Below are 25256 nucleotides of genomic sequence, written 5' to 3'. Positions count from 1 at the left end.
TAATCTCTTCAAATTTGTCTATGTCCACTGGACATGTTAAAGTTTCTGAATATTTAACTACAATTTTGTTTTTCTTTTGGTTTGTTTTTTTGTGGTTCATCAGAAAACCCTGTTCAAACTCACAGAACCATAAAAATTTCCACTCTGATCTTGTAATTGCACCAATAAATTTTTTCTCTGTGAAGGCAAAACCTCCAAATGAACAAAAAACCAGCATTAAACATTTCTGAGTGGTTTTCCTTTGTTTAGTCACCAGATTTAAACATTTTTTGGTATTATTTTCAGTCACTTCTCTTCAACGATTTCCCAAATGTCGCAAATAACAGAATCATGACTGATGCCAAAACTGATATTCAAATTATCAAAATGAAACAGAAAGCCAGCTACCAGCTATTTAAGCATGCAACTATGACATATAGGGTATGGAAAACACTTTCAGTTTTGTCTCCTATACAGTACCTTCAGAGAAATGGCTCCAGTTATTGTCAGTGTCTCATGCACCTACAATAAAGTCTTATCTCCAGAAGGTTTTAGTTTCATTTGTAAAGTTTCACTGTCAGACAAACCAGAATTTACCGGCAGGTGCTGATTGAACTTCAGTTCAGAGACTATTCAAGAAGGACTGGATTTAAAACCAGACTTTTTTTTAAACTTCCTATTTAGACTCCTTGTAAATTATCCTTGTCTGTCTGGTAGAACAGCAAACTTTACATTGTACGAGTGCCAAAAATCTCTCCTTGCAACATTAAACACTTAAATGTTTAACGCTAATGTCAATGTTAATCGCCGTGCAAGTTCTTTACACTTTTTTCATGCTGATATACAATTCAATGTGGGGGCAGGTGAGATATAAAAGCAAGGCTCTTATTTTTGTAGGTTAGCATATGAATGAGTGAATCTGTGTTATTATGTACTCGCCTTGTAGAACTGTCGCAGTAAATGCAGACTCTCCTCTCTGGCACCCTGCAAGCACAAACATGACAGTCTGAACAGTCATTCGGGTATCTCACACACACACGCACACACACAGACAGACTCACAAACACATACAAAGACTCACAAATAAACATGTAGCATGCAAAAAGCACAGTACAGATAACAGTGGAGGGTACAGGGTGAGATAAAACTGTAAAGGATTTGCATTATATTTTGTGCTTCAACCGAAAGCAGTTTTTCCTCTACTAGAAGCTCAAGTCCGTATCTGTGTCAGATATCTGTGGTTTCATCTGCACAAAAACACTAAAAAACAAATTGCAAATCTTTTTTTTCTTTTCCCCCTCTTCATCTAACTATTTATTGTCTCTCAGCTAGCTGGTAACAGAAAGACCTATCATACCTCATATCAAATTTTTCAAAGCCAATAAGTGTATTTCCCATAACATGGCTCAATTCCTCTAAATAATTCTGCTATTGCCATTACTGGAAAATAACGCAGTATAATAAAATGTCAAATCTGCAATGGAATTTTCCAGATAAGTTGTTCTATGGACATTGATAAGATATAGTCTCAGTGAGCACCACTTATCCAGCAGCTTACTTTACTTGTAAAGGCAAAAACTGTGTTACTGACTGCTGCTCCTGAGAAAGACAGACATGTCAACAATACTTAAAAAAAACCCACTAGTGAATTACATTCACAGGAATCTGTAAGTGTAATTCATAGGGGTGGGGAAAAAAATCGATACTGTGTAGTATTGTGATATTTTGTTTGCTAATAATGTATCGATACAAGGACAGCAGAAATCGATATTTTGCTACAAAAAAAGTTTTTGTGGACTGGAACATGCTCTGACTTCCTTTTTCTGAGCAAGAATCCTGACATTCCTTCACTGTCCAAATGTGTTTAACTTTTTTTATGGCAGCAATAAACATGACAGTTTACTTATTTTCATTTAAGACATGTATTATTTTAATTAAGTTTCAAACTTTTTTATTTAATGTAAAATTATATTTTGTTTTAATTTACTTTCAAATTCTTCAGTTGCTGAAGGGGCTGCATAGTTTTCACAAATTTCATAGTTCAAAATAGCTATAACTGTACCAGATGGTTGCATTCAGTTAAGTTGGACTAGACTGTAATACAAACCGTTCAGTTTGTCAACAATAAAACTGAAATGAGAGAAAGACTGAGTGCAAGACTTTGTTATTAGATAAAATGAATATTGATAAAGTTTACCTTTATGTACAGAATCTGAATATCGCAAAATATTTTTAAAAATTGCAATAATATCGTATCATGCGTTAAGTATTTTGATAATATCATATCGTGGGATGTATGGTGATTCTCACCTCTAGTAATTCAACTGTAACGTCAATGCTTGTGTGCATTTTAAATGCTGCTGTGATGAAAGTAATGATCTGAAAGTTAGTAAAATGGTTGATTATGGATGATTATAAGCTCTTCCAATGAGTTTAAAATGTAAGTTTTAGATTATATGGGCCATATGGCGGTGCAGCAGTTAGCACTGCCAGCTCACAGCAAAAAGGTCCTAAGTTTGAATCTAATCTGAAGTCTTTCTGTGTGGTTTCTCTCCTGCAAGAATCCTCTCTGGATTCCTCTCAAAGTCTAAAGACAAGCATAGTGTTTGGTAAATTAATAATCCTAAATAGACTGTAGGTGTGAATGTGAATGGATGTCTCTCTCTATGTGTTAGCCCTGCAACAGACTGGGGACTTGTCCAGGGATAGGCTCCAGCTCCCCTTAGACCCTGAATTAGGGTAGGATGAATTATAGCCATGGTCAGATCACCATCTGTGTGATATTAGCCGTTAGACCTAAATTAAGCAAACAGGAGGCTTGACGTGCAGCATGTGGTAGGGTTGCTGTGCTCCTGTGAGCTGATGCCCAAAATGCCCGTATAAAGGATAATCTTTTGTACAAATTTAACAGGAAAGCCAGTCTTGGAAAGTGAGAGTTTATAGCAGTCCAAAGCCTGCTTGTTTGGCTAATAATGCTCATAATGAGCACTTAAATCGTCAACATAACCATTTAAGCTTAAACAGCCTGGACCCCCCCCCCCCCCCCCCCAAAAGAAAAAAAGTGTGTCTTCATTACTATTAAACTGTGTCAGAGGTGGGAAATTCTCCAAGCAGAAACCCCCCAAGTGATGTTTAACCGATACCAAAAAAACAGTTAGTTTCACCAAACCCGCTGCGATAAATAAAAGCTTTTAAAATGACCAAGATAAGGTTTCAGTTTAAAATTGTGAATTTTGTAAAAGGAAAAGGAACTCATTGACAGCTGTGCAATTTCTTCCTAGAACTTTATGTGCGTGCAAAAAAGCAAAAAACAAAGGGAGTATTACCATGAAGTGACAGAAAAGGAAATATAACTTCCCTGAAGGATAATCACAAAAAAACAAAACCCAGATATGTAAAACAGTGTGGGCTGCAGAAAAAAATGGATGTCAGTGTTTAAACAGGGGGCAGATGGGAGGTCTGTAAAAATATCATCAGTCACTAAGTGGCTCTAACCAAGAAGCCTTGCAGTTGTGAATTCTACAGAAGTGACACAATTACATGGAAAAGGGTTGTTTCACTCCTATGGATGACACAATTTTCAGCATTTCACTTCCTGCTGAGGTCCCGTGTTCCCTCAAGCAGTTTGTGAGAGTCATAAAGTCTGCTAACAGGACTGTTGAAATGTCACGGGAGCATGCTTGGGTGTGCTGTACCTCCAGGCAGGCCAGATGAATGTCTTTGATAATACAGTTGCTCCCAGACAAAACAGACTGCTTTAACAAAAGGCAGCTCAGCTCGAGGGTAGCTAGACGCACTTTACCATCTGCACACAAGTAAGAGAAATGCATAAATAAGTATCAAATATAACACATTGTTTCCTGTTAGGTCAAAAATCTAAGAAATGCATCACATGCATCATATCATGCAAAATGTCTATACATGGTTTGTGAGCTTTAACAGCTAAAATTTCTACCTCATTTGCATTTGCTGGGTTAGAAATTCTCGTAACAAATGTTTTTGCTCAGTGTGCCAGTGCATACACTATATGTTCAGCTTAGCAATATGCAAATAAAATGAACATCAAAAGAAAAGAAAAAAAGAAGGTACTTTTTTTCTTTTTTAAAGGTATGAAACACCACACCAAATGTGGAAGTGTGTGTGCGTTACCTGGCAATGCAGCTTGGCTCATAACTCTAATAAGTCTTTCTACGAGGACCACGCTGTAAGAACTCCTCTCCTGGTCTGGAACTGGCAACTGCAGACGCTCCAGAAGATCAAGGTTGATACCTACAAACAAATTAAACAGAAAAACAAAGTAAAAGAAAATGCTAATTCTGAGCCACGATCATTAAGGCTGTCATCTTGACTCGTCTTTATTCTGGGAATCTAACGTATGTAATATGTTTAATTGGTTCATCAGCAGCACAGATGGAAGGCAAATCACTGTAAGCCGTAGAGTTTTACTTCCTAAACAGCTGCGACACCACTCCACCTCATTTAGGTTTTTTGAGCTGAAGGATGACACAGACATTACTTAGAACCTAAAATTATTTATGAAGTCAAAACTGAGGTGTAATCATAATAAAGGAACCTAACTCACGAGATAAACCACTGCTGTGTCCACAAATAACAGACAAACTAGCAAAGAACCAATTTTAAATTGTATCTTTAGGCACTTCGTTACTAGCAGCCCGTTGCAGAAACACATCATTTAATCCCATGTATTTAGCTGAATGAAAAGATAACAGTTTGACAGGCAGTAAAGAGTATTTTTGCACCAAGACGCTGATTCCTAAAGACCTGTTTACCAAAAATGTGGAGTGTGTTCTTAAAAACTGTGAAGAAACTGAAGAAGTGGGGGACATCTGTATAGTGAAAAGGCATTTAATTCTATTCTACAAGAGAAGAAACTGCATGTTTTATGAAATAAAACTGAATCCTTATATGAAATAGTCTCAGTGGAAAGGTGACTTGTCAAGAAGCCATTCATAAGGAGAAATGCTGAAAAGACTGAAGTATGCTAAATTACAAAAGAACTGGACCAGAAATCCATGGCAACAGGTCTGATGGAGTGATGAATGCAAATTTTAAATTTCTGGTTCAAATTGTTGTCAGGATCTACAGAGGTCTTCAGGAGAGAGGTACAAAGGTTTGCAGCCATCTGTAAAACAGTGTGGAGACTCAGTTCTAGTTTGAAGTGTCATTTTTCCAACTGGTGTTGCAAATCTGGTCAAAATTTATGGATTTTGATCCACCATGCAATACTAAAAGTATAGATTTTTCCACCTAACATCGATCCCAAACACACTGCCAATGCAGTGAAAGCATATCTGGATAGAAATACACACAGTGGATCACTATCAGTCATGGATTGGCCTCCCCAGACGTCAACATTACTGAAGCAGTGTGAGATTACCTTGACAAAAAAAAACAAACAAAAGGCAGCCAATATCTAAAGAAGAGCTCTGAATGTCCTTCAAGAAACCTGGAGAAGTATTCCTAAAGACTACTTAAAGAAATCAGAAGAAAGTTGCCTGAGAAAGTTCAGGCTGCGATGAAGAATAACAGTGGACATACCAGACACTGACTCTCAAGCTGGTTACAACACAAACTTTTTGCTTCATGTACTGCATTTCCTTGTATGCCTTCACATGTTTCAATAAATCACTGCACCTATTTCCAAGACCTTTGCACAGTGCTGTGTAACACTGAGTGCTCAGGTAGAGTAGAAAAGCACTATATAAGAACCAGTTCATTTACCATTTGCTGTATACAAACAAATGAATCTACATGTATTTTAAAGAGAACAATCATACAGCCCTTGGAGCAAACAGATGTCAATAATTTTCTTTGTTACTTCATATTAATTTACTTAAATAGAGAGACAAAAGCCTTATTATTACATGTCAAAAGGTTTATGCCAGGCAGGAGGAGATGAGAAGGGAGGTGATTAAGAGGCTCTAAATAAGAAACTATGCAGCTGTAGATTCTGTAGAAGTGATAAAAGTTACATGGAAAGGGTTTTTTCATACAATGTGAAATCTAAGAATGTCAGTCTTTAATTAATTTCATTAAGAATTACCGGATGACAACAATTGTAGAGAGTTAAATTATGACTCCTAGAACCTATAGAGCAAGATAAAAACCATCTTATTACAAAGTAAACATCACAAGCCTGCAAAGGAATATCTGGGTATGACAAAACCTCCTTGGAAGTGCTGTGGACAGATGATGTTAACAGTGAGCTTTTGCTTACCTTTGCTGTGTGAGACCGCGTAAAGCAGGCAGAGGACAAACAGCGTGTGGTAGTCGTCACTGGTGCAGTCAAGGGCACTGTACACCATGTCTAAGAACGGCCTGCAGGGAGCGAGAAATAGACAATAAAGAGAACAGCTTCAGTTAACAATTCTGTCTTTCCCATTTTCAATTCTTTAGACTTTTAGATGAGGTTTACATCGCACTGCGCTCACGTATGTTTGTGTGTGCGCGCATGTACCTGCTCCTCTGTGTGTGTGTGCGAGTAGCTGCAGCTGTCTTCTCCTCATCAGTGATGTTCTGCTCTGTCAGCTCTGGCACCTTACACTTCTCCATCACCACCATTTCTATCTCTGCACAGATACACACACCACGAGATACATACTTACTACATAAATCTCCACATATTTGGAGAACCACCTACCTCACAGAGTATCATTCACATTCACATCACAAATTTAGCACACTTACAGACACGAAACAAAGAGGTTCTAAAACGTATGGACCGTGTGAAGGTCTTAAAACGTACTAAAGCTGCCAGGAAACCTCACATGTGTTCCTCACAGTATTTAGAGCAAGCAGGTTAAAATTACTAATTAATAGTAACACATCAATAGACAAAGGAATATTTAAATCTATTATGAAGAAAAACAGATCTATTTTTAAACTTATTCTTTAAAATGTTGGTAATTTTATCACTTGTTTTATCAGTCTGTTAACAGTGGTAGGTGTCTTTGTTCCATCCTAAATGGTACTCATGTCATTCTGAAACCATCTTCCCCTGCAGCCCATGACCACATTTGTGCTTTTAAAAAAATGAGTAAAGAAAAAAAAGGTTGAAGCTGTTAATGCCTCAGTATAAGTCAAAGCATAAAAAATGAATCATTTCAGATGCGTGAAATGGTCACATTTTAATACACACACACACACACACACACACACACACACACACACACACACACAGAGAGAGAGAGAGAGCAGGAGTGAGAGACAGGCGGAGAGATGAGGAGCACAGGATGGATGGTGTATTGCTGTGGGAACCGATACTGCTACGTGGATTGTGCTCAGCACAAGATCAGTGGTAGCCATGATAATCATGGGGAAATTAAATGGTGCCAAGAAGAGGATGCAGCAAAAAGAGGGAGTCCTCATCTTAAAACAAGCTAAAGAGAGGGTTTCTGTTCTGATTGTGCAGCGTTGCCTGTTTTTTACTCTTGTTACTTTTGCCAGGAATCTTTTATTTCCTGGAAAAAAAAGATGAGGTTGTATAATATAAATTTAAACACAGCTGCAAAAGCATGGAGATCACATTTAAGCATTTACTTCTTTCTGCAAATGAAAAGCAGCAAAGCCACCACATTTCCAGTGAAAAATGTCAGGTGTTCTTTCTTTAAAGAGTTCTCTCTCTTTTCTCTTGAGGATAATCAGAGTGCATGGGAGACCACATTGGATTTATGGCGGTGAAGAAACACTCACAAACACAGTCCTGTACTGCTGTGTCCAACGAGACACACACTCACCTTCCGCCGTCTCACCACTCGCTCTGCTTCCCTTAGAACTCCCACCTGCTCCTATTCCCTCTGTACCTTTTCCCTTTTCCCTCTCTCCTCCTCTGCCACTGTCATCATCCCAGCCCTCTTCTAGTCCTCCTCCTGCACTGCTGCTTCCGCCCCCAGCCCTTTCATCATCTTCCTCCTCGCCCAGGTTCTTGTAGTTTGGCCTCTTCTGTGTTCTTTTGCGGCCACGATGGCGGGACAGCTCCAGTGAGCGCTCCAGAGACTCCGGAGGCTTGATGAAGCGGCGCATACCTCCCGCACTTGCCTGATGGATAGAAGCAAAACAGGACAGAGGCATGAGGAGAAAAGGAATCACTCAGTTATTATTTTAGTCAACAACACATAACCATAACCTTGAAAACTGCTTTAAACATAACATCACAAATGTACGAGCTGCAAAAAGCCAAAGGAATTCCTGATGTTCTGATTTGTGGTCGATCAAATTTTTAAGGTTGTCTCACTGTGCACCTCTAGGCTGTTTTCAGTGCTGATGCTATTTTTAAAACAACCTGTGGAAGTCCAGTTCTGACAAGTTTCACATGTGTATCTGCAATGCAAGCCTGAACTTCTCCACTGTTTCAAAACAGAGAGCCTCAAGTTTCCTTTTGGAGAAGAAAAAGAAACTCAAGCTCAAATCAGAGGACCACGGCTGGTGTTGAAAGAAGATTCCATTGGTGCAGCTTAAAAATTCTTGCACTTTAAATGCAATGCGATTGGGGTAAAATGTTTTGATGGCTTGTAACAAAGTTTGAGTCATTTCTTTCAGATGCTTCAGGATATCAGAGTAGTCAGTAGTTATTACTCCGAGTCAGCAGTCTGACTCTATGAATAACCGTGTGAGCTGGTGAAAATGTTCCCAACTGCACTCCTCACCTGACCGAACATCTTTAGACTCATAAATTCTTGACTCGTATGCTCAAAGCTGCTGTTTGCTCTCTGGGTTCTAAGCTAGAGACCCAGCAATGATGACTGCTGATATGCATGTCAAGTATGTAGACTTCAAACTTCTGCAATACAGAAATTTGACTCTGAACACTTGCACTTGTGTTCACAACAGGACTTCCATCTAAAACAGTAGACGCACAGAAAGCAGCCCAGAGGTGCACAAAGAGAAAGCCTTGCAGGTAATGCTGTGCGATATGACCAAAATCTCATATCCCGATATAAAACATCTATCGTCCGATAACGATATAAAATCACAAAAATGTAACATTTTCTGTAAATTCTGTGAATCTCGGGCAGCTCGACTTGCAGGAAGTGTTTCTAGCTGCGTGTCGTGTAGCTGGAGTCGAGTGTTTTAACCGATGCATGAAACTACACATTTTTAGACATAAGTTGTAACGGCCGCCGTTTTCTTTGTAAGTATTTATTACACGCTGCAGGGAAAAGCCTGTTCTAATGTTTGAGTCTAAGGTTTATTTTTTAGCACCTGGCGGCTCTTTTTTTAATTCTCAGCCGTAAATAATCTGCTCTTTCACGTGATACAGTTTATTTTGAAAAGTCTCAACAGGATCTTGAGCTTTATTGTCAAAGGTTTATGTGGAACATAAACAAGCGGACACGCAATGCTGTTACTGTCGTTGTTGCTAACCACAATGCATAAAAATAGGCGCTTGTCCGTCTGTAGTGTGGTTATATTAAATATAAGAGAAAGAGAGAACTTAATTAATATAGCCACTACAGTGACCATCAAAACGATGAAAAAATATTGCAGTAAACAGTTTATTTTGCGACACCACGAAACAAACGATAGCGTAAAATGAAACGATAGATGTTTTTATATCGTCATCGGATATATATTGTTATATCGAACAGCCCTACTTGCAGGGCAATTAAAATCAGTTATGTAAACTAGATATCACATATTTAAGTGTTTTTGGCAGGGCAAAAGATAGGCAGTGGTCCAAACAAGAGAAACAACAAAGGAAAACTGTCAGGTGGTAACAGGAAATGAGATAAGTCCCCGAAAAAAAATTAACACATGAACAAAAGTATTTGCAGAAATTGCGTATTTAATTCTATCTATATATTTAGAATATATATGTTTATTGTCACACCAATTACAAAGTCTTACAGTAAATGTACACTGATGTTAATCAAAAAGCCACTTCCCACTTCATACATTTTTGGACTAGTTCCTCTCTCTCACACACACACAAACACACACACACACACACACACACACACACACACACACACACACACACACACACACACTTTGAGGCCCTTCTGTGTGGCCATACTCGAACTTTGAGAAACCCACTTTCCACATACAGCCCCCAAACCGACACCAAAACGCACATGCACACAATCCCACAGGAAACAACTGGTAAATGATAAAAAAAAAAAATGCTGAGCAGTGCTGTCAGGGCTGTCACTTACAGTAAGTATAACATGTGTAATTGTGACAATCTTCCTGTTGCACATTTTAATCACAAACTCCTTACTGCTGCACATGAATATGAAACTCCCGGACGTTTCAGAGACTGCAAGTAATCATAAAGCAGTCATTTCAAAACTTGATGATCCTCTAGTTCATTTTCTACATACAGCACTAATAGTCTAGTCTGACGGAGTTATGACTTCAGGTAAGATTACAGTTAAACAAACAGCGGACCAAACAGCTACATTAAGAGTGGAAAACAATGTCTCATATTCATGTTGATGTAACGTCGACATGTGTTACCCGTGTTAACATTTCTGCACACCATGTCCTTATAGGTCAGAGCTGTTTTAGGGTTTTATAAACAGCTTAAATTTGTGGTTGATTAGTGTACGAAGCCAATAATTAGCAAATTAATCTATTAACTGACTGATTGATATTTAATGAGCAACTACTGTTATCAGCACTTTTTCTCTTTTAGAAATTATAAGAAAATGATGATGAGGTATCTTCTGAGATCCACGTTGATCCATGTATTTTCAGCTTTATGTTCTACCAGAGAAGCTTAGCGTGATTAAGTTGAAACAGCATCCTGACTACTTGTACATATACTAACTGTGCACTTGCAAATGAGCAACCACTATTTCAACAACTCATTGCAAAAACAGGAAGTACGGAACATCGTAAAAGGAACTGATATATTTTATTCATCCTCTGATTTAGCAATTAATTTAGTGAGTAATTATCAGATTATTAAGGAATTACAATAATGATGGTAGTGGCTATAAAACTAAACAAAACACACACTTTAATGGCTTCAGGGATGATGTGAAACAGGACCGAATTCCAAGATAATCCTTTCTCTCTGGTTTCATTTTGTGAAAAGATTCACCTGCTCTTACACCGAGAGGAAGAAAACTCTGCATCTCACACTGAAACTGGGTGGCCTGATTTCACTGAAGTTCTTGTGCTAACACAAACCACCAAACACAAACATGAGCACGTGACCACGTCAAAACATACACGCACTTACATACGAGCAGGTGTCTGAAACCATCCTCCCTATTCAAATGTGTGCCTAGGATAAACCCAGTATCAGTTTCTCTGCATCAACCTCTGGTGAAAGTATTGTGGATGAATCTGCAAAAAGCTGCATATTTATATACCGTACATCATTTAAAACCCTCGCTTTGGCCCTTTCTCCTCCATCTTTTCTTTCTTTTTTATTAATTTCTTATGACACAAAGGTATTCTTGTAACAATTAAAGTCTTAAACATGTTGCCACTATTATTTTATTTTATGCTTTTTAATTTAAAATTCAGAAAACCTTAGCTATTAGGTTTTTTTTCCATGCTTTAAAAATACTCACATACATTGTGTGTTACTGGTAGGATTACATTGTAGTTACTGCTAAAAACACAGTGTGTATTTTGTCAGAGACAAACCACAAACCAGTATCAGTGTGTGTGTGCATGTGTGCGTGTTTGTGTCACACCTGCTAGCTGACTATATTCTGGTAAACCGCTCGCAGTCTAAACCAATGCTGAGAAATTAATGGAGGTCAGGGAGCATGCACGACATATCTACAAACACACACAGCCGCTTGAAAGTAGGGTGCCATTTGCAGGTCAAAAGATAAACCCAATTTTCCTGCACAGTAAACGAACTGCACGAACTTACATTACGCAAAAAAAAAAATACTGCCACATGCATGCAAATATCAAAAACATGTATCTAACTGGTGCACTTGCAAGTAAACACATCTACAAAAGTGTGAGAGAAAGAGAGAGAAAACACTTCTTCCAGGAAAGAGATCTGGGTTAGGTGAGCCAGCTCTGTCAGTGTTCCATCATGTGACCTAATTTCCTGCCACATCAAAGACGAACAGGAGGTGCCATTTGACCACCTGTGCAAAAACAGAGCCCATAACTCATATGTCTGCTGTTTTATCTACAATAAATCAATCTATAACACGGTACATGTGATTTAGCAGATACGCGTGCAACTTCTGAGTATCTACTTGGCATCTTTAGGAATAGTTAGTAGCACTTCCTCAATTAACCATGGTGATGTCACACAAATGCATGGCATGCATAACACTTGTTCGCTGCACTAATGTGCTCATTAGCGTTTTTACATGCACCAGAACAAAATGCCAAATACACTGCTGCAGGGTAAATGCCAGTAAATCACACAACCTGCACCGGTATCCATCTTATCAATGTCAATCAGTCAGAAAAAGAATAATTAATGTGCAAACGCAAATTTGTGTTGCCTAATGGAACGAAAAAAATAAATAAATTACCCCCGGTAAAAAAAGAAAACAGTAACTCATGGATAAACACAACAAATATGATTTGTTAATCTACTTGATTTTACTTAAGAGAAAAATACATAAACAGGGAAAGTGATCTTGAATGAATATCTGGCAGGTACGTATTTGGGTCTGGCTGCCTCCTGTTGTGGTACACCAAAGCTGTGAAGATATCACACCTCTAGTTATATTCACTGAAAAGGTAGGCCGTTTCTTACAAGAGCCAGAGAGCTCTTGCGCGCGCACGCACAGACACACACACTCAGCACAGAGAATAACCACAAGGGTTCTCAGAAACGCTCACTACCTCGGCACACCCACCTGGCTGTAAAAGCAGATGGTCAAAAAAAAAATGTAAGAAGCAGGGGCGGGGCGATGAAGGAAGAGAAACTGAATCAAGAGTAGAAAATGAGAGGTGAGGGGAACTGGATGGGGAACATTAGGTGATGAAAGGGGAAGATTAAAACGGTGGCAGAAAAGAAGAGGGAAATTACAAGAATATGCAGATGGAAATTAAAGGGCACGGAGCAGTAAAAGGAAACCGAATGCTGCTATCCAACGCCGTGGCAGGAAGACAGAGAGTACGACAGGAATCAGGAGTGTTCAAAAATGGAAAGGGAAGAAAAAGAAAAGTCAAGTAATTTGCATATTGTTGCCTTGATGTGGGTGAATCATGGAGAAAACCATGACCCTTCGATCTCATAACCACCTACGCACACTTCTGGAACACAACTGTGTGTGTGTGTTGTGTATGTGTCCATGCGGTTGCTTCGTAGGTGTGAGTGTGCAAATTTCTTGTTTGTATGGTGTACTCACTCACAGTTTTACCTGTTACAGTACAGTACAGTTTACAGTACATTAACATATACAGTCAAAGTGTGTGTGTGTGTGTGTGTGTGTGTTACCGTGCTCTTGTGCGTGCTGTGAATATCTGTCGGTGTGGTGAATACAGACAGATCTCCGTTGAAAATAACATCTGCAAGGGCATTGACCAGTGGCTGATAGTGGATGATTAGAAACACCTGAAAAACAAGAATATAAACACAAAATAAGTAAAATCAGTATCTGGGCCACTAGAGCTGAATATAAAATAAATTATAGTGTTTAAAATTCATTTAGACATGATCATCTGCACCAACATGTAAGCATTGCAAATTACACAAATATAACTGGCTCCCTTTAGTTAACACAATTTACAGTCACTGGCCACTTTATTAAGTGTGTGTTAATGCAAATACCTGGCAGGAATTCATGTAAACATGAGCAAGGAATAAAAACAAAGCATCAAAATAGGGGAAAGGGGTGAGTTAAGCTACTGTGAACGTGGCATGGCTGTTGGTGCCAGACTGGCTGGTCTGACCATTTCCAAAACTGCTGATCTGCTGGGATTTTCCCACACAAACATCTTTAGAGTTTACAGAGAATAATCTCTAAAAACAAAAATATCCAGTGAGCAGCAGTTCTCTGGGAGAAACTGCTTTGTTGATGTCAGAGGTCATAGGAGCGTGGCCAGACTGCTTCGATAACTTCGGTAACAGTAACTCAAATAACCACTTGTTGAAAACTCAGAAAACTGAGCCTACAGGAGCATAGGTTCAACAAAATTGGACAACATAATATTGGAAAAATATCGTCTGGTCTGATGAGTTTCTCCATGAATCCATCCTGCCTTGTATCAGCAATTCAGGCTCCTGGTAGTTCTGGTGCGGGAGAAATTTTCGTGCACACTCCCAGAGTATTGTTGCTGAGACTTTATGACTAAAGTGCACCCATCTTCTGATGGCTGTGTCCAGAAGGACAACGCACCATGTCAAAAAGCTCATATAATCTTAAGCAGGTTTGTTGACCATAACTATGACTTCAATGCACTCAAAAGGCCTCCACAGTCACAAGATCTCAATCCAGCAGAGCAACTTTGGAATGTGGTGGAACGTTAGATTCATATCATAGATGTGTAGCACCTGTAATGCTGTCATGTCAATATGGATCGAAATCTCAGGAATATTTCCAGGACTTTTGTTGAATGTATTCCATGCAGAACTAAGACAGTCCAGGAGGTAAAAGTTGGTTAAAGCAAGTAATAATAAGGTGTAAGTAATAACTAATGCAGCATAAAGTAAAGTTTTATTTCCATTATTCACATAATAAAGCTAGTAGAAAAGGCTTTACAAAGAGCAGCTTGACTGTATGACAATACACCACCGAATTAAGCAGCCACAGCAAGATTACACTCACAAGAGTGTCTGCAGGCAGGTGTGTGTGTGTGTATGTGTGTGTAACTTACTTGAGACAACAGATAAAGGGACACCTGGGGGTTGATCTTCCGCTCTTCAGACTAAAGAGAGAGAAAGAAACAAGATGATTTAAGCTGATATATAATAACAACAAGAACATAATGTGTGTGATAATCATTTAGTAGTACGAGTATAACAGTCATGACCCATATTGCAAACAAGTAAACATTTATCATGTCAAAAGAAAAAATATTTGATTTAAGCAGTGTTTTAACTGTCTAATGTTCAACTATCTGCATTTATAACTCATAATTACGCTTTCACCTGGAATATAATCTTTTGAGCTCACCTTTGTTTTTTTATAGATATGTTAGGGCTGTGTGATATGACACAACACACTGGATGATGAAACATTGTGCTGTTGCAAAACATGCTGCTGTTGCATACTGCAATATTTTTTCATTGCTTTATATGACGATTTGCAATAGTCACCACGATGTAAAATAGTATGCAGAGTTTATGAATGAGAAGCAAAAATAAGCTGTCAGGTGCTCAAACTAAACTTTACACTTAAACGTTAGAACAGGCTTTCTCTGTGGCACGCCATATAATAAAGATCAAGATAACTGGTCATTACAACTTGCATTCATAAATATATGGTTTCATGCATTGGTCAAAACACTCGACCCCAGGTATACGATGCCCAGCTGAAAACTTCACACAAGCCAAGTTGCCTCATTTATATTAGGAGTGTCTGCAATGCAACATACTATGCAAAAGATATGTGGAAGAGCAGAACAACACGTCTCTGAATGAACTTAACAGTGTGCTTGGACACTCTGCATTTGAGTCAAGTTTCCCGACAACCATACAGGAACAGTAATGATAGCCAGAGTGAAGAGTGAAGTTGTGTGTGGTCATCTAGTGTGTAAATATGGAAGGGGTGGGAAACTCCAGGGCTAAAGGGCCGATGTCCTGCGGGTTTTAGGTATCACCTTGGGTCAACACACTTGAGTCAGATGATAAGTTTGTTACCAGGCCTTTGCAAAACTTCAAGACATGTTGAGGAGGTAATCTATCTATTTAAATTAACTGTGTTGGATCAAGGACACATCTAAAACCTGCAGGACACCGGCCCTTGAAGCCTGGAGTTCCCCACCCCTGCACTACAGGATAATGCCACATAAGGCCCATATTTATTTCATTTTTGATTATTTACTTTAAATGTAAAAAAAGAAATAGTACTTTTCATACGGTGATTACATAACTATTCACTGAATTTATAGAAAACGCATTATAATGATATATAGTGTTATTGGGATAGAGGGAGAGAGAGTATTAAAAGGCTTACTGACCAATCTAAGCACTTTACACCACACATATGACATACAGTGGGGCAAAAAAGTATTTAGTCAGCCACCGATTGTGCAAGTTCCCCTACTTAAAATGATGACAGAGGTCAGTAATTTGCACCAGAGGTACACTTCAACTGTGAGAGACAGAATGTGAAAAAAAAATCCATGAATTCACATGGTAGGATTTGTAAAGAATTTATTCGTAAATCAGGGTGGAAAATAAGTATTTGGTCACCTCAAACAAGGAAAATCCCTGGCTCTCACAGACCTGTAACGTCTTCTGTAAGAAGCTTTTCTGTCCCCCACTCGTTACCTGTATGAATGGCACCTGTTTGACCTCATCATCTGTATAAAAGACACCTGTCCACAGCCTCAACCAGTCAGACTCCAAACTCCGCCATGGCCAAGACCAAAGAGCTTTCGAAGGACACCAGGAAAAGAATTGTAGACCTGCACCAGACTGGGAAGAGTGAATCTACAATAGGCAAGCAGCTTGGTGTGAAAAAATCAACTTTGGGAGCAATCATCAGAAAATGGAAGACATACAAGACCACTGATAATCTCCCTCGATCTGGGGCTCCACGCAAGATCTCATCCCGTGGGGTCAAAATGATCATGAGAACGGTGAGAAAAGATCCCAGAACCACACGGGGGGACCTGGTGAATGACCTGCAGAGAGCTGGGACCAAAGTAACAAAGGTCACCATCAGTAACACACTACAACGGCAGGGAATCAAATCCCGCAGTGCCAGACGTGTTCCGCTGCTGAAGCCAGTGCATGTCCAGGCCCGTCTGACGTTTGCCAGAGAGCACATGGATGATACAGCAGAGGATTGGGAGAATGTCATGTGGTCAGATGAAACCAAAGTAGAACTTTTTGGTATAAACTCAACTCGTCGTGTTTGGAGGAAGAAGAATACTGAGTTGCATCCCAAGAACACCATACCTACTGTGAAGCATGGGGGTGGAAACATCATGCTATGGGGCTGTTTTTCTGCCAAGGGGACAGGACGACTGATCCGTGTTAAGGACAGAATGAATGGGGCCAAGTATCGTGAGATTTTGAGCCAAAACCTCCTTCCATCAGTGAGAACTTTGAAGATGAAACGAGGCTGGGTCTTCCAACATGACAATGATCCAAAACACACCGCCCGGGCAACAAAGGAGTGGCTCCGTAAGAAGCATTTGAAAGTCCTGGAGTGGCCTAGCCAGTCTCCAGACCTCAACCCCATAGAAAATCTGTGACGGGAGTTGAAAGTCCGTGTTGCTCGGCGACAGCCCCAAAACATCACTGCTCTTGAGAAGATCTGCATGGAGGAATGGGCCAAAATACCAGCTACTGTGTGTGCAAACCTGGTAAAGACCTATAGTAAACGTTTGACCTCTGTTATTGCCAACAAAGGTTATGTTACAAAGTATTGAGTTGTATTTTTGTTATTGACCAAATACTTATTTTCCACCCTGATTTACGAATAAATTCTTCACAAATCCTACCATGTGAATTCATGGATTTTTTTTTCACATTCTGTCTCTCACAGTTGAAGTGTACCTCTGGTGCAAATTACTGACCTCTGTCATCATTTTAAGTGGGGGAACTTGCACAATCGGTGGCTGACTAAATACTTTTTTGCCCCACTGTACTTTCTATGTAATTTAAGATTTTACCAAATCATATGCAGGCACAGAAGACCATGCAAACTCCACATGGAAAGGCCCCTGAATGGTTTGAACTCAAAACCTAGTAGTAACCTCTATGTCACCCACACAGCACCACCTACACAAACTGGCAAATACCTAACCGTAACTTCTAACTCATAGCTTTTCTGAGGTGATCAAGCAAAACCACTGGTTAGTCATTAATCAAGCTAAGAAAAAAAAAAAACTACTACTGAAAACTGAACATTTTTCAACTTTTTAATTTTTCAACTTGATAATTAGCTTAGGAACAGAACCATACTACACTGCATGTGTGAATTGAAAGGAGGAAACATCTTTAACACAACACACACTTCAACTTTGAACCTGTGAACATCAGTCTAACCAGATGTATTCAGAAATGCACTTCAGAGTAACGTACCGTCTCAGGACTGACCAAAGAGTAAACATAGAGTGGCAGAAAGAGACGGTTGAGGAGGTGGTCGGTTAAAACGTCATTAAGGAATTCACAGTTGATGATGAGGATATCATTCAGGTAGTGGAGGTGGTCAAGGTGCTCTGCTACCAGGTCACTTAGCTTCCCCCTGTTTTTATGTCTAAGACACAGCAATGACAGACAGACAGAAAATAAATAAATATATATAACATAGAATAATAAGCATGAGCCAGAGCAAGGCTTCAAACAAGGACACTGCTGACATCTAGAGGCTACAGTGAGAAAAACACTTACTCTTCATCTGTCTGTACACACTTGTCCAGTTCGATGACGTGGCTGCCGATAAACCAGACCAAGTTACTGAAATATGGGACTGCGGTCTTATCTCGAATGTAGTGCAGCATGTGCTGGTTGTCCACTAGAGAGAGTAGAGGCATGGAGAGTTATTATCAAGGTCAGTTCCACAAATACAAAGACTCATTCATGTGCACACAAAACATGTGATCCTTGAGGAATACCAGAATATAACCAGATAATTATACACATTTAAAAGCATATTAAAATAAAGGATGATCTTACTAAAAGATTTTTAAAAAAAAGTAATTATTAAAAAAAAAAAAATACCCAAAGGGTCAAAATACTATCAATATCAATAAAGCCAGATGAATTTCCCTTTTATATGTTAATTAGTCAAGAATAAAATGCTTTGCCAATCAGTTTTTGCTCTGTTTAACCCAAGCTTGTGGCCTGAGCTTTCCAGATGCACCCTCTTGAGAGGTGGCCAGTTTAGGTAAGAGCAGTTTTCACACATTAGGTGTCTTTACATATGTTGGGATTACCACTGTATTGGTGGAACAAGTGTGCATAAAACGGGTGCACAGTCTGATTTACTGCTTTAAGTTATGCTATTCAACTGAGGCCTGCAAATTTAAAGAAGAAGAAAAAATCTTTGAAGAATGGGCCTGACCTCTTCGGTTTGCTCCCAACTTCTGCTTAGAGAAAGGCAGCTCAAGGATTATTAGCCACAATTAGAATTTGACCGAAATTTTTAAGGCTAATATTGACACTGATATTTGCTGATATTTTATTTCTTCCAGGCAAACAAAACAGAAAAAGTTTCCTAAACATCTGTTATTAGTAAAGAATCATTTAAGTTGTTAACATTCTACTTGAATCATTTGTTCACGTGTTTTGTCAAGAGGCAGGTTGCAGAGTGCCCCCTGGTGGCCAAACTATGCAACATCAATGCTGAAAGCATGCCTGAAAAGTATTTCTCCTCTGTCTTTACTACTTAAATATTAATTTATTGGTCATTAAAAATGCTGATACTTCTGAATCATCAAATAACTTTTATTGATAAATCGGTCTTTAACCACTGCACTGCCTGCAGTCAGATTAGATTGAGGCTAAGCCATGTCTTGGGGAAGAATACTAGAAAATAAGAAACTATCTGTCCTATTGCTGTAATAATTTTTATTTCTATTATATTGCGAGCCTTTCAGTGTTAGAGCGCAGATTTTATTTGGGGCAAATATACACAGAACAAAGTGAATTTGTTCACAGTTAACTGGAAGGTGAAAATGTTTTTTTAAACCTGACAATGCAATCAAAGTTCTGCAGGTCTGCTTATTTAGAAAAAAAAACTTGTTTAAAAAAATCTGGTCAAGTCAATATGGTTTCTGATGCTTATGGGTCCAACTGCAGAACTTTAACAAGAACAGTTACACTGAACTCCTCCAATAATAGACTTTGTTAAACTGTTTTTGTTTTTGTTCATTTAATCTGAAGTAAGAACCGGCTTCACTTTAACATAGAAGGGTTTTTCAGGGGAAAACAGACGATCAAAAGAAACACAGAAGTAAATGTTCTTTTAAGTGTTGACTTAGGTGAATGACAAAAGCAACATCCTGTAGTAAACACCACCAGTCGCATTATAGTAACACTTTTTCATGGAAAATCAAAATGCAAATAAAACCACATGGTTATTATACTTCCAATCCAGACAGGTCAAATTGAGACAAGTAATGCATGAGCAGCCAAATTAAATTCATGAATTACACAATGGATAGGGAGACACTGACTAAATAACCACAGTGATCAAAACTGTTGAGCCCATCACCAAAATAAAAACCAACATGTGGGGCTTAGCTGAAAATTAGGTCGTTGGAACAACAAACCCAAGAAACAAAATGAGACTGTTTTTTACTGCATGAATGAAGTGGATGATACAGAATGATTGAAAAGAATTGTGATGACACTAATACCACATACATTTAGAACAAATACACCATTAGGAGCAAGCAGGGCTGGGTAACAATTCACATTAAAGCTCCCTCCAAAACCCCCAGAATTAGTTAACACTATAGAGCTGAGGTGTCTTGACATCATTCAACACATGAAGAAGAGTAACTGTAAAGAAACTGAACAGGATACCAAGCCCTGAGAAAAAGACTGAATGAATGGAACCAACTTACATGAAACTGGAGTTAGGCAGATGGGACGCGCAGAAAGAGGAGGAAGAGGGAGGGGAGAGACAAAAAGAGGAAGAGTGGTTGTTGATAAAGGAGGGGGGGGGGAAACAGACACAGGTTCAATGTGAGTAAAGGGGCGGCTGTGGAGGGGTGGAGGCTGGGAACGACCTCACAAACATTTATTAAAAAATAGCAAGGGCACACCTGGAAAAGGAGTTGCATATGTAATGTATATATTTAAAACTTGTTTTGGGATTTTATGGAGGATTATGTGAACAGCAGACACTGAAACAAGCAGCCCCCACCCCCAAAAAGAACAGTTACATTACTTGAAAAATCAGCGCAATAAGAAAACTTGATTCTACACAATGACTAAATGCTTCGGGTTCTGAATTAAATCCTTTTTCAGGTGGCCATCTGTTGCAAGACATGTCCTAAGGACTCATTAAGGAGCATCAATACGAAGTAACCTTCACTGCAATATTTTTAGTGTTGTGATACTCTAAAAATCCAACTAATTAAAACGATTTAATTAGTTGGATTTACCACAATTAGGTTTACCACAGTTAAAGGGTTTTCCACAATTAAATTATTATTATTATGCACAAGTGTAGTAGGCAGTCTAAAATTCAGATGTTGTGGGTGGTCCCATGACAATTCTCACAGACTTGAAGTCAGAGTTGCTACATTAAAATGATGCTTCCTCTTTCAAAGATTCCTTATTAAAGCATAGCCCGTGGTCAGTTTAGCAATGACACATCCCCTATAATACTACATTAATTCATAAATGACTTTTGTTCTTACATTGTTCAAACAAGTTGTACCTTTGGGAGTTAGAATCAGGATGTTATGGACGGCGGAAGAAAGCCATGTTGTACAGAACAAAGTGTTACATGCGGGACGAGACGGACAGATACGGACACAAAGCAACAGCTTGTGAGACTTTAAAGCCTTTACACTGAGCAGCTGTTTCATTTAAGGTGACAATAAGCATGACATGTACAGAGAAGCCAAAACCATACAAGGCAATACCAGCTTCCCCTGCAATGAAATGCAGACAGCTTGGACGCACAAGGAGCGCACATTGACGGCAGGAAGGAGAAACACTGCTGCTGAAAAAGCCGCTGAAAAGGTGTCGATGTTCAGACTGCTACTGCTTTCTGTAGTCTTTCTGAAAGACCTGCAGCCCCCCGCATGACAGAGCTACAGGTGAAGGGATTTCAACACCTAACTATGCATGGTGCTGGACTGTGTGTACTGAAGAGTCTCTTTACAGTATGGTGATTGTAACGTTTATTCTACCACGACTTATTGTGAACTTTAACCCTGTGAGTTGAAACCTCAGGTTATTTTATTAGAACCAAAAAAAAAAAAAAAAAAAAAACTACAACAAGTCTGCTATTTTGTCTAATTTAAATTTTTAGATCAAAATGTGTCTTGTTTATTTTTAATGAAATCTTAAGTGTTTTGATAGCATTCAATTAGCTTTCCAGGGACTATAAAGAATAACACGAGAATCTTAAAAACATTAAGAATAAATAGTTTTAGGGCTAATGCCTATAACCAGGAAGATATCCAGACTTTCATGTGCATCCACATTTACAAAAAAGTTTGGATGATGTACAAAACGTAAATAAACACAGAATGCAGTGATTTGCAAATCTTATAAATCCAATCTTATTTTATTCACAGTAGAAGACAGATTCAACCCGAACACTAAAACCGAAAAGTTTAACTCTCATGAAAAGCACTGAATAATGTTTAATTTGATGGCAGGAACAGATATCAAAAACGTTCGAAGAGGGGAGGAGGGGGGGAGGTAAGAAACTGGTAGAGTAATTGGTGCTACAAAGAAACAGTTGGAAGAACATTTCGCAACTAATTAGGTTAATCAGCAACAGTTGAGAATTAAAAATGTGCAGATGCAATAATGTGCACAAGAAAAAAGCAAAACAAAATAAAATCCCTTGTTAATCAATTTTTGAACAATTTCAATGTTCCTTAATGGAACATTAGTCTTTAAATATTTCACCATCTACAGCACATAATATCAGAAGATTCAGAAAATCTGGAGAAATCTTTGTGTGTGAGCGCCAAGACCAAAACTCTGAATTCAATGCCCGTGATCTCCGGGCTCTCAGTCAGTGCTCTATTAATAACAGGCATAATTCTGGCCTCAGGAACGCTTCCAAAAGTCACTGTGTGTGAACACAGTTCACAGTGCCATCCAAAAACGTGGGTTAAAGTTCTATCACGCAAAGAAGAATCCAAATTTGAACAGATATGATACAGATGCCCCACATTTTGAAACATGTTGCTGCTATTAGTGTTAGAATATAATTATTGGTTTATGAGATCTGCAAATCAATGGTTTCAGTGTTACCAAATTTTTACTCATTATCCCCAATTTTTTTGCAACTGGGGTTGCATGTTGACCCTAAATAAGCAACAAAACATTAAAAGAAAGAAAATTTGCCAGACTGCTTTTTAGTGTGTATTTGTTACAGTGTTACCTGTCAGTCATGCTCAAGCACCAGAAGCAGCAGCAAGAAGAGGGAAGAACAGAGAAAGGCGGTGGGCAGTCCCAGCATCCCGTGAGAGTGTGTGGATGTAAGCAGCGTGTGCACGTGCGTATTCACGGCACTCACCTTTGTAGACGTTGAGTGTGATGGTTCGGACTGCGATGCGGACCATGCTTTCAGGGTGGTTGAAAAACTTAATGGCCTCGGTGTACAGGGCAAAGTCATTAGTGTGCTGTGTGTGGGAGACAGAGAGTGGGCGCTGGTGAGCAACACAAGGCACTGCACCATTTTGTTCAGGATGCAAATGACCACAGAGAGAGATAGAAAGCTGCTAAAGGAGACAACAGTGCTGAATTTTGAAGGTTAAAACTTAACAGGAGCAGTTATCTTATAACATTACTGTTGTTTTAATGAGAAAATACTTTAAAAAAAATACAAAACACTGTTTTGTGAGATTCAGAAGGGTCCACTACAACGCTAGATTAGTAAGTTAGTGAGCTATGTTGATTCTAAAATCAAGAGCTTTCTGCATCATGTAAGTGGCTCTCTTTCCCCCAGGCTAAATCACTGTAGAGTTTTGTTTTAAACTGGCTGGAAGAACCACTTTTTTTTATAGATTCTCTGCTGCAGTTTCATATATGCAAACTGTTAAGCTGAAAATCACTAAAACCAATTTGCATAAATTTGGTGGTTCGGAAAATATTTTTTAAATCTTAGTATCCTTGATTCTAATCTGCTGCTTAGTAACAGCTGGAATTGGAGCTACTAGAACACAGTACACACATTCAAATTCTAATTGATTTGACTTTTACGCGCTGACAATCTAAAGCGATTTCTATGTCTCCTTTATTAAGCAGTCTGACAGTAACGTTTAAACTGGATACTATTATATCTTAAAATTTCAAAGCTCTAATGTGCAGCTGTCAACATAGAAATAAACAGCACAGCAGAGAGTGCACTCAGTGATAAAGTTAAAATTAAACTGTTATTTTATTGCTATGTGTGCTCTTCAGATTAATGATTTTCTTCAGCATTAATTTCTTGGCCTTTTGCAACACCGTTGAAAGGTTTTTATTTTTCTTTACTTTGACAATATCTGATTGGAAGAGGTGGCACTCACGTGTGAAGAAAGGGTCACATGACCTGTGGAATGCTCCTTTTTATATGAGCGTGTACAGAGCCTTAACTAGAGAACCCAACTTAACAGAGACCTTATAACCACCATTGTGATACCAATCAAGCCAGCTAAGCTAAAGAAAGCCCAGCTGTGTCAAACGTCCCTCGTAGTATATCCCCCTGGACCACCTCACGTACTGCTAGACTCAAAATAATCTTGTGGGCATTGCAGTGTTGTTTTGCCATTAACTTTTCAAGTTTTCATCTTTTAACTATAAAATTCTAGTATTGGCATAACAGTTCCTACAAGAAATTTGAACAAACCAATGTACTTAACTCTGAGCATAATGAGGTTAACAGCAGGGACTTCTTCTTCTAACCATAATAAGATTTTAGAAGCTCAACACGTCTCAACATACCAGCACGCTCCACTTAGCAATTCTGCACAACAACCTGATAACTCTGGATAACTGTTATCTCTCTCTGTGCCAGTGCCCGATTGTCCACCCGACCATTCCTCAGTTGCTGTGACCTCCAGGCAGTCATAGCTGCGAGTCAAGCATTTAAACAGTCACCCAGAAGTCACAGCAAATGGGGAGTTCTGAGCCTGACACCAAACCCAAACCAACTTTTTGCAATAGTTTTAGAAATGTGACTTGTGTAGTTCTGAGGAGGAGGAAAGCTGAGCAGTTATCAAACGGTGCCATCTGCAGGAGAATAAACTATAGCTAAGACTCCAAAATATGAATAATAATGATAATCAGACTAATAGATTAATTTAAAATATTTATATAACATATAATAATATAAACTGCTTAAAAAAGGTTTTAATTGTTTTTAGAATAAAAAAAATATATTTGACTTTAGACCAACAATGTGTCAAGTTAGTTATTAACACTAGGTATTTGTTAACACACAAATTAAAACAAAAATTTAATAGTTAACTTAAAAAGACATAAATGTTCTCAGATCTACACAACAGGTCTGGTTTTGGCT

General features: G+C 38.7%; 2 protein-coding genes across 5 annotated transcripts in view; both read right to left on the bottom strand.

Moving 5' to 3' along the window:
* The window catches only part of ciita (class II, major histocompatibility complex, transactivator), a 154189-nt gene that overhangs the window by 99775 nt on the left and 29158 nt on the right, over window positions 1-25256 (bottom strand). The gene's annotated exons all lie outside the window — the stretch shown is intronic.
* Window positions 1-25256, bottom strand: part of clec16a (C-type lectin domain containing 16A) — a 55297-nt gene that overhangs the window by 25709 nt on the left and 4332 nt on the right. For 3 of the 4 annotated variants that reach the window (XM_085158141.1, XM_085158143.1, XM_085158144.1), the window contains exons 5-15: window positions 23271-23376; window positions 18446-18569; window positions 18137-18311; window positions 14755-14805; window positions 13376-13492; window positions 7737-8037; window positions 6458-6569; window positions 6218-6318; window positions 4129-4248; window positions 3675-3784; window positions 915-963 (exon numbers count right to left, since the gene is read on the bottom strand). In XM_085158141.1, coding sequence (XP_085014267.1) covers window positions 915-963; window positions 3675-3784; window positions 4129-4248; window positions 6218-6318; window positions 6458-6569; window positions 7737-8037; window positions 13376-13492; window positions 14755-14805; window positions 18137-18311; window positions 18446-18569; window positions 23271-23376 — 1366 coding nt within the window. The remainder of the gene's footprint in view (window positions 1-914; window positions 964-3674; window positions 3785-4128; window positions 4249-6217; window positions 6319-6457; window positions 6570-7736; window positions 8038-13375; window positions 13493-14754; window positions 14806-18136; window positions 18312-18445; window positions 18570-23270; window positions 23377-25256) is intronic. The other variant, XM_085158142.1, reaches the window with a different exon arrangement.

The sequence above is a fragment of the Neolamprologus multifasciatus genome, chromosome 4 (assembly GCF_963576455.1).
Source record: "Neolamprologus multifasciatus chromosome 4, fNeoMul1.2, whole genome shotgun sequence".
Taxonomy (NCBI): domain Eukaryota; kingdom Metazoa; phylum Chordata; class Actinopteri; order Cichliformes; family Cichlidae; genus Neolamprologus; species Neolamprologus multifasciatus.
The sequence above is the reverse complement of the archived record's forward strand: the minus strand, read 5'-3'. Positions and strand labels throughout refer to the sequence as shown.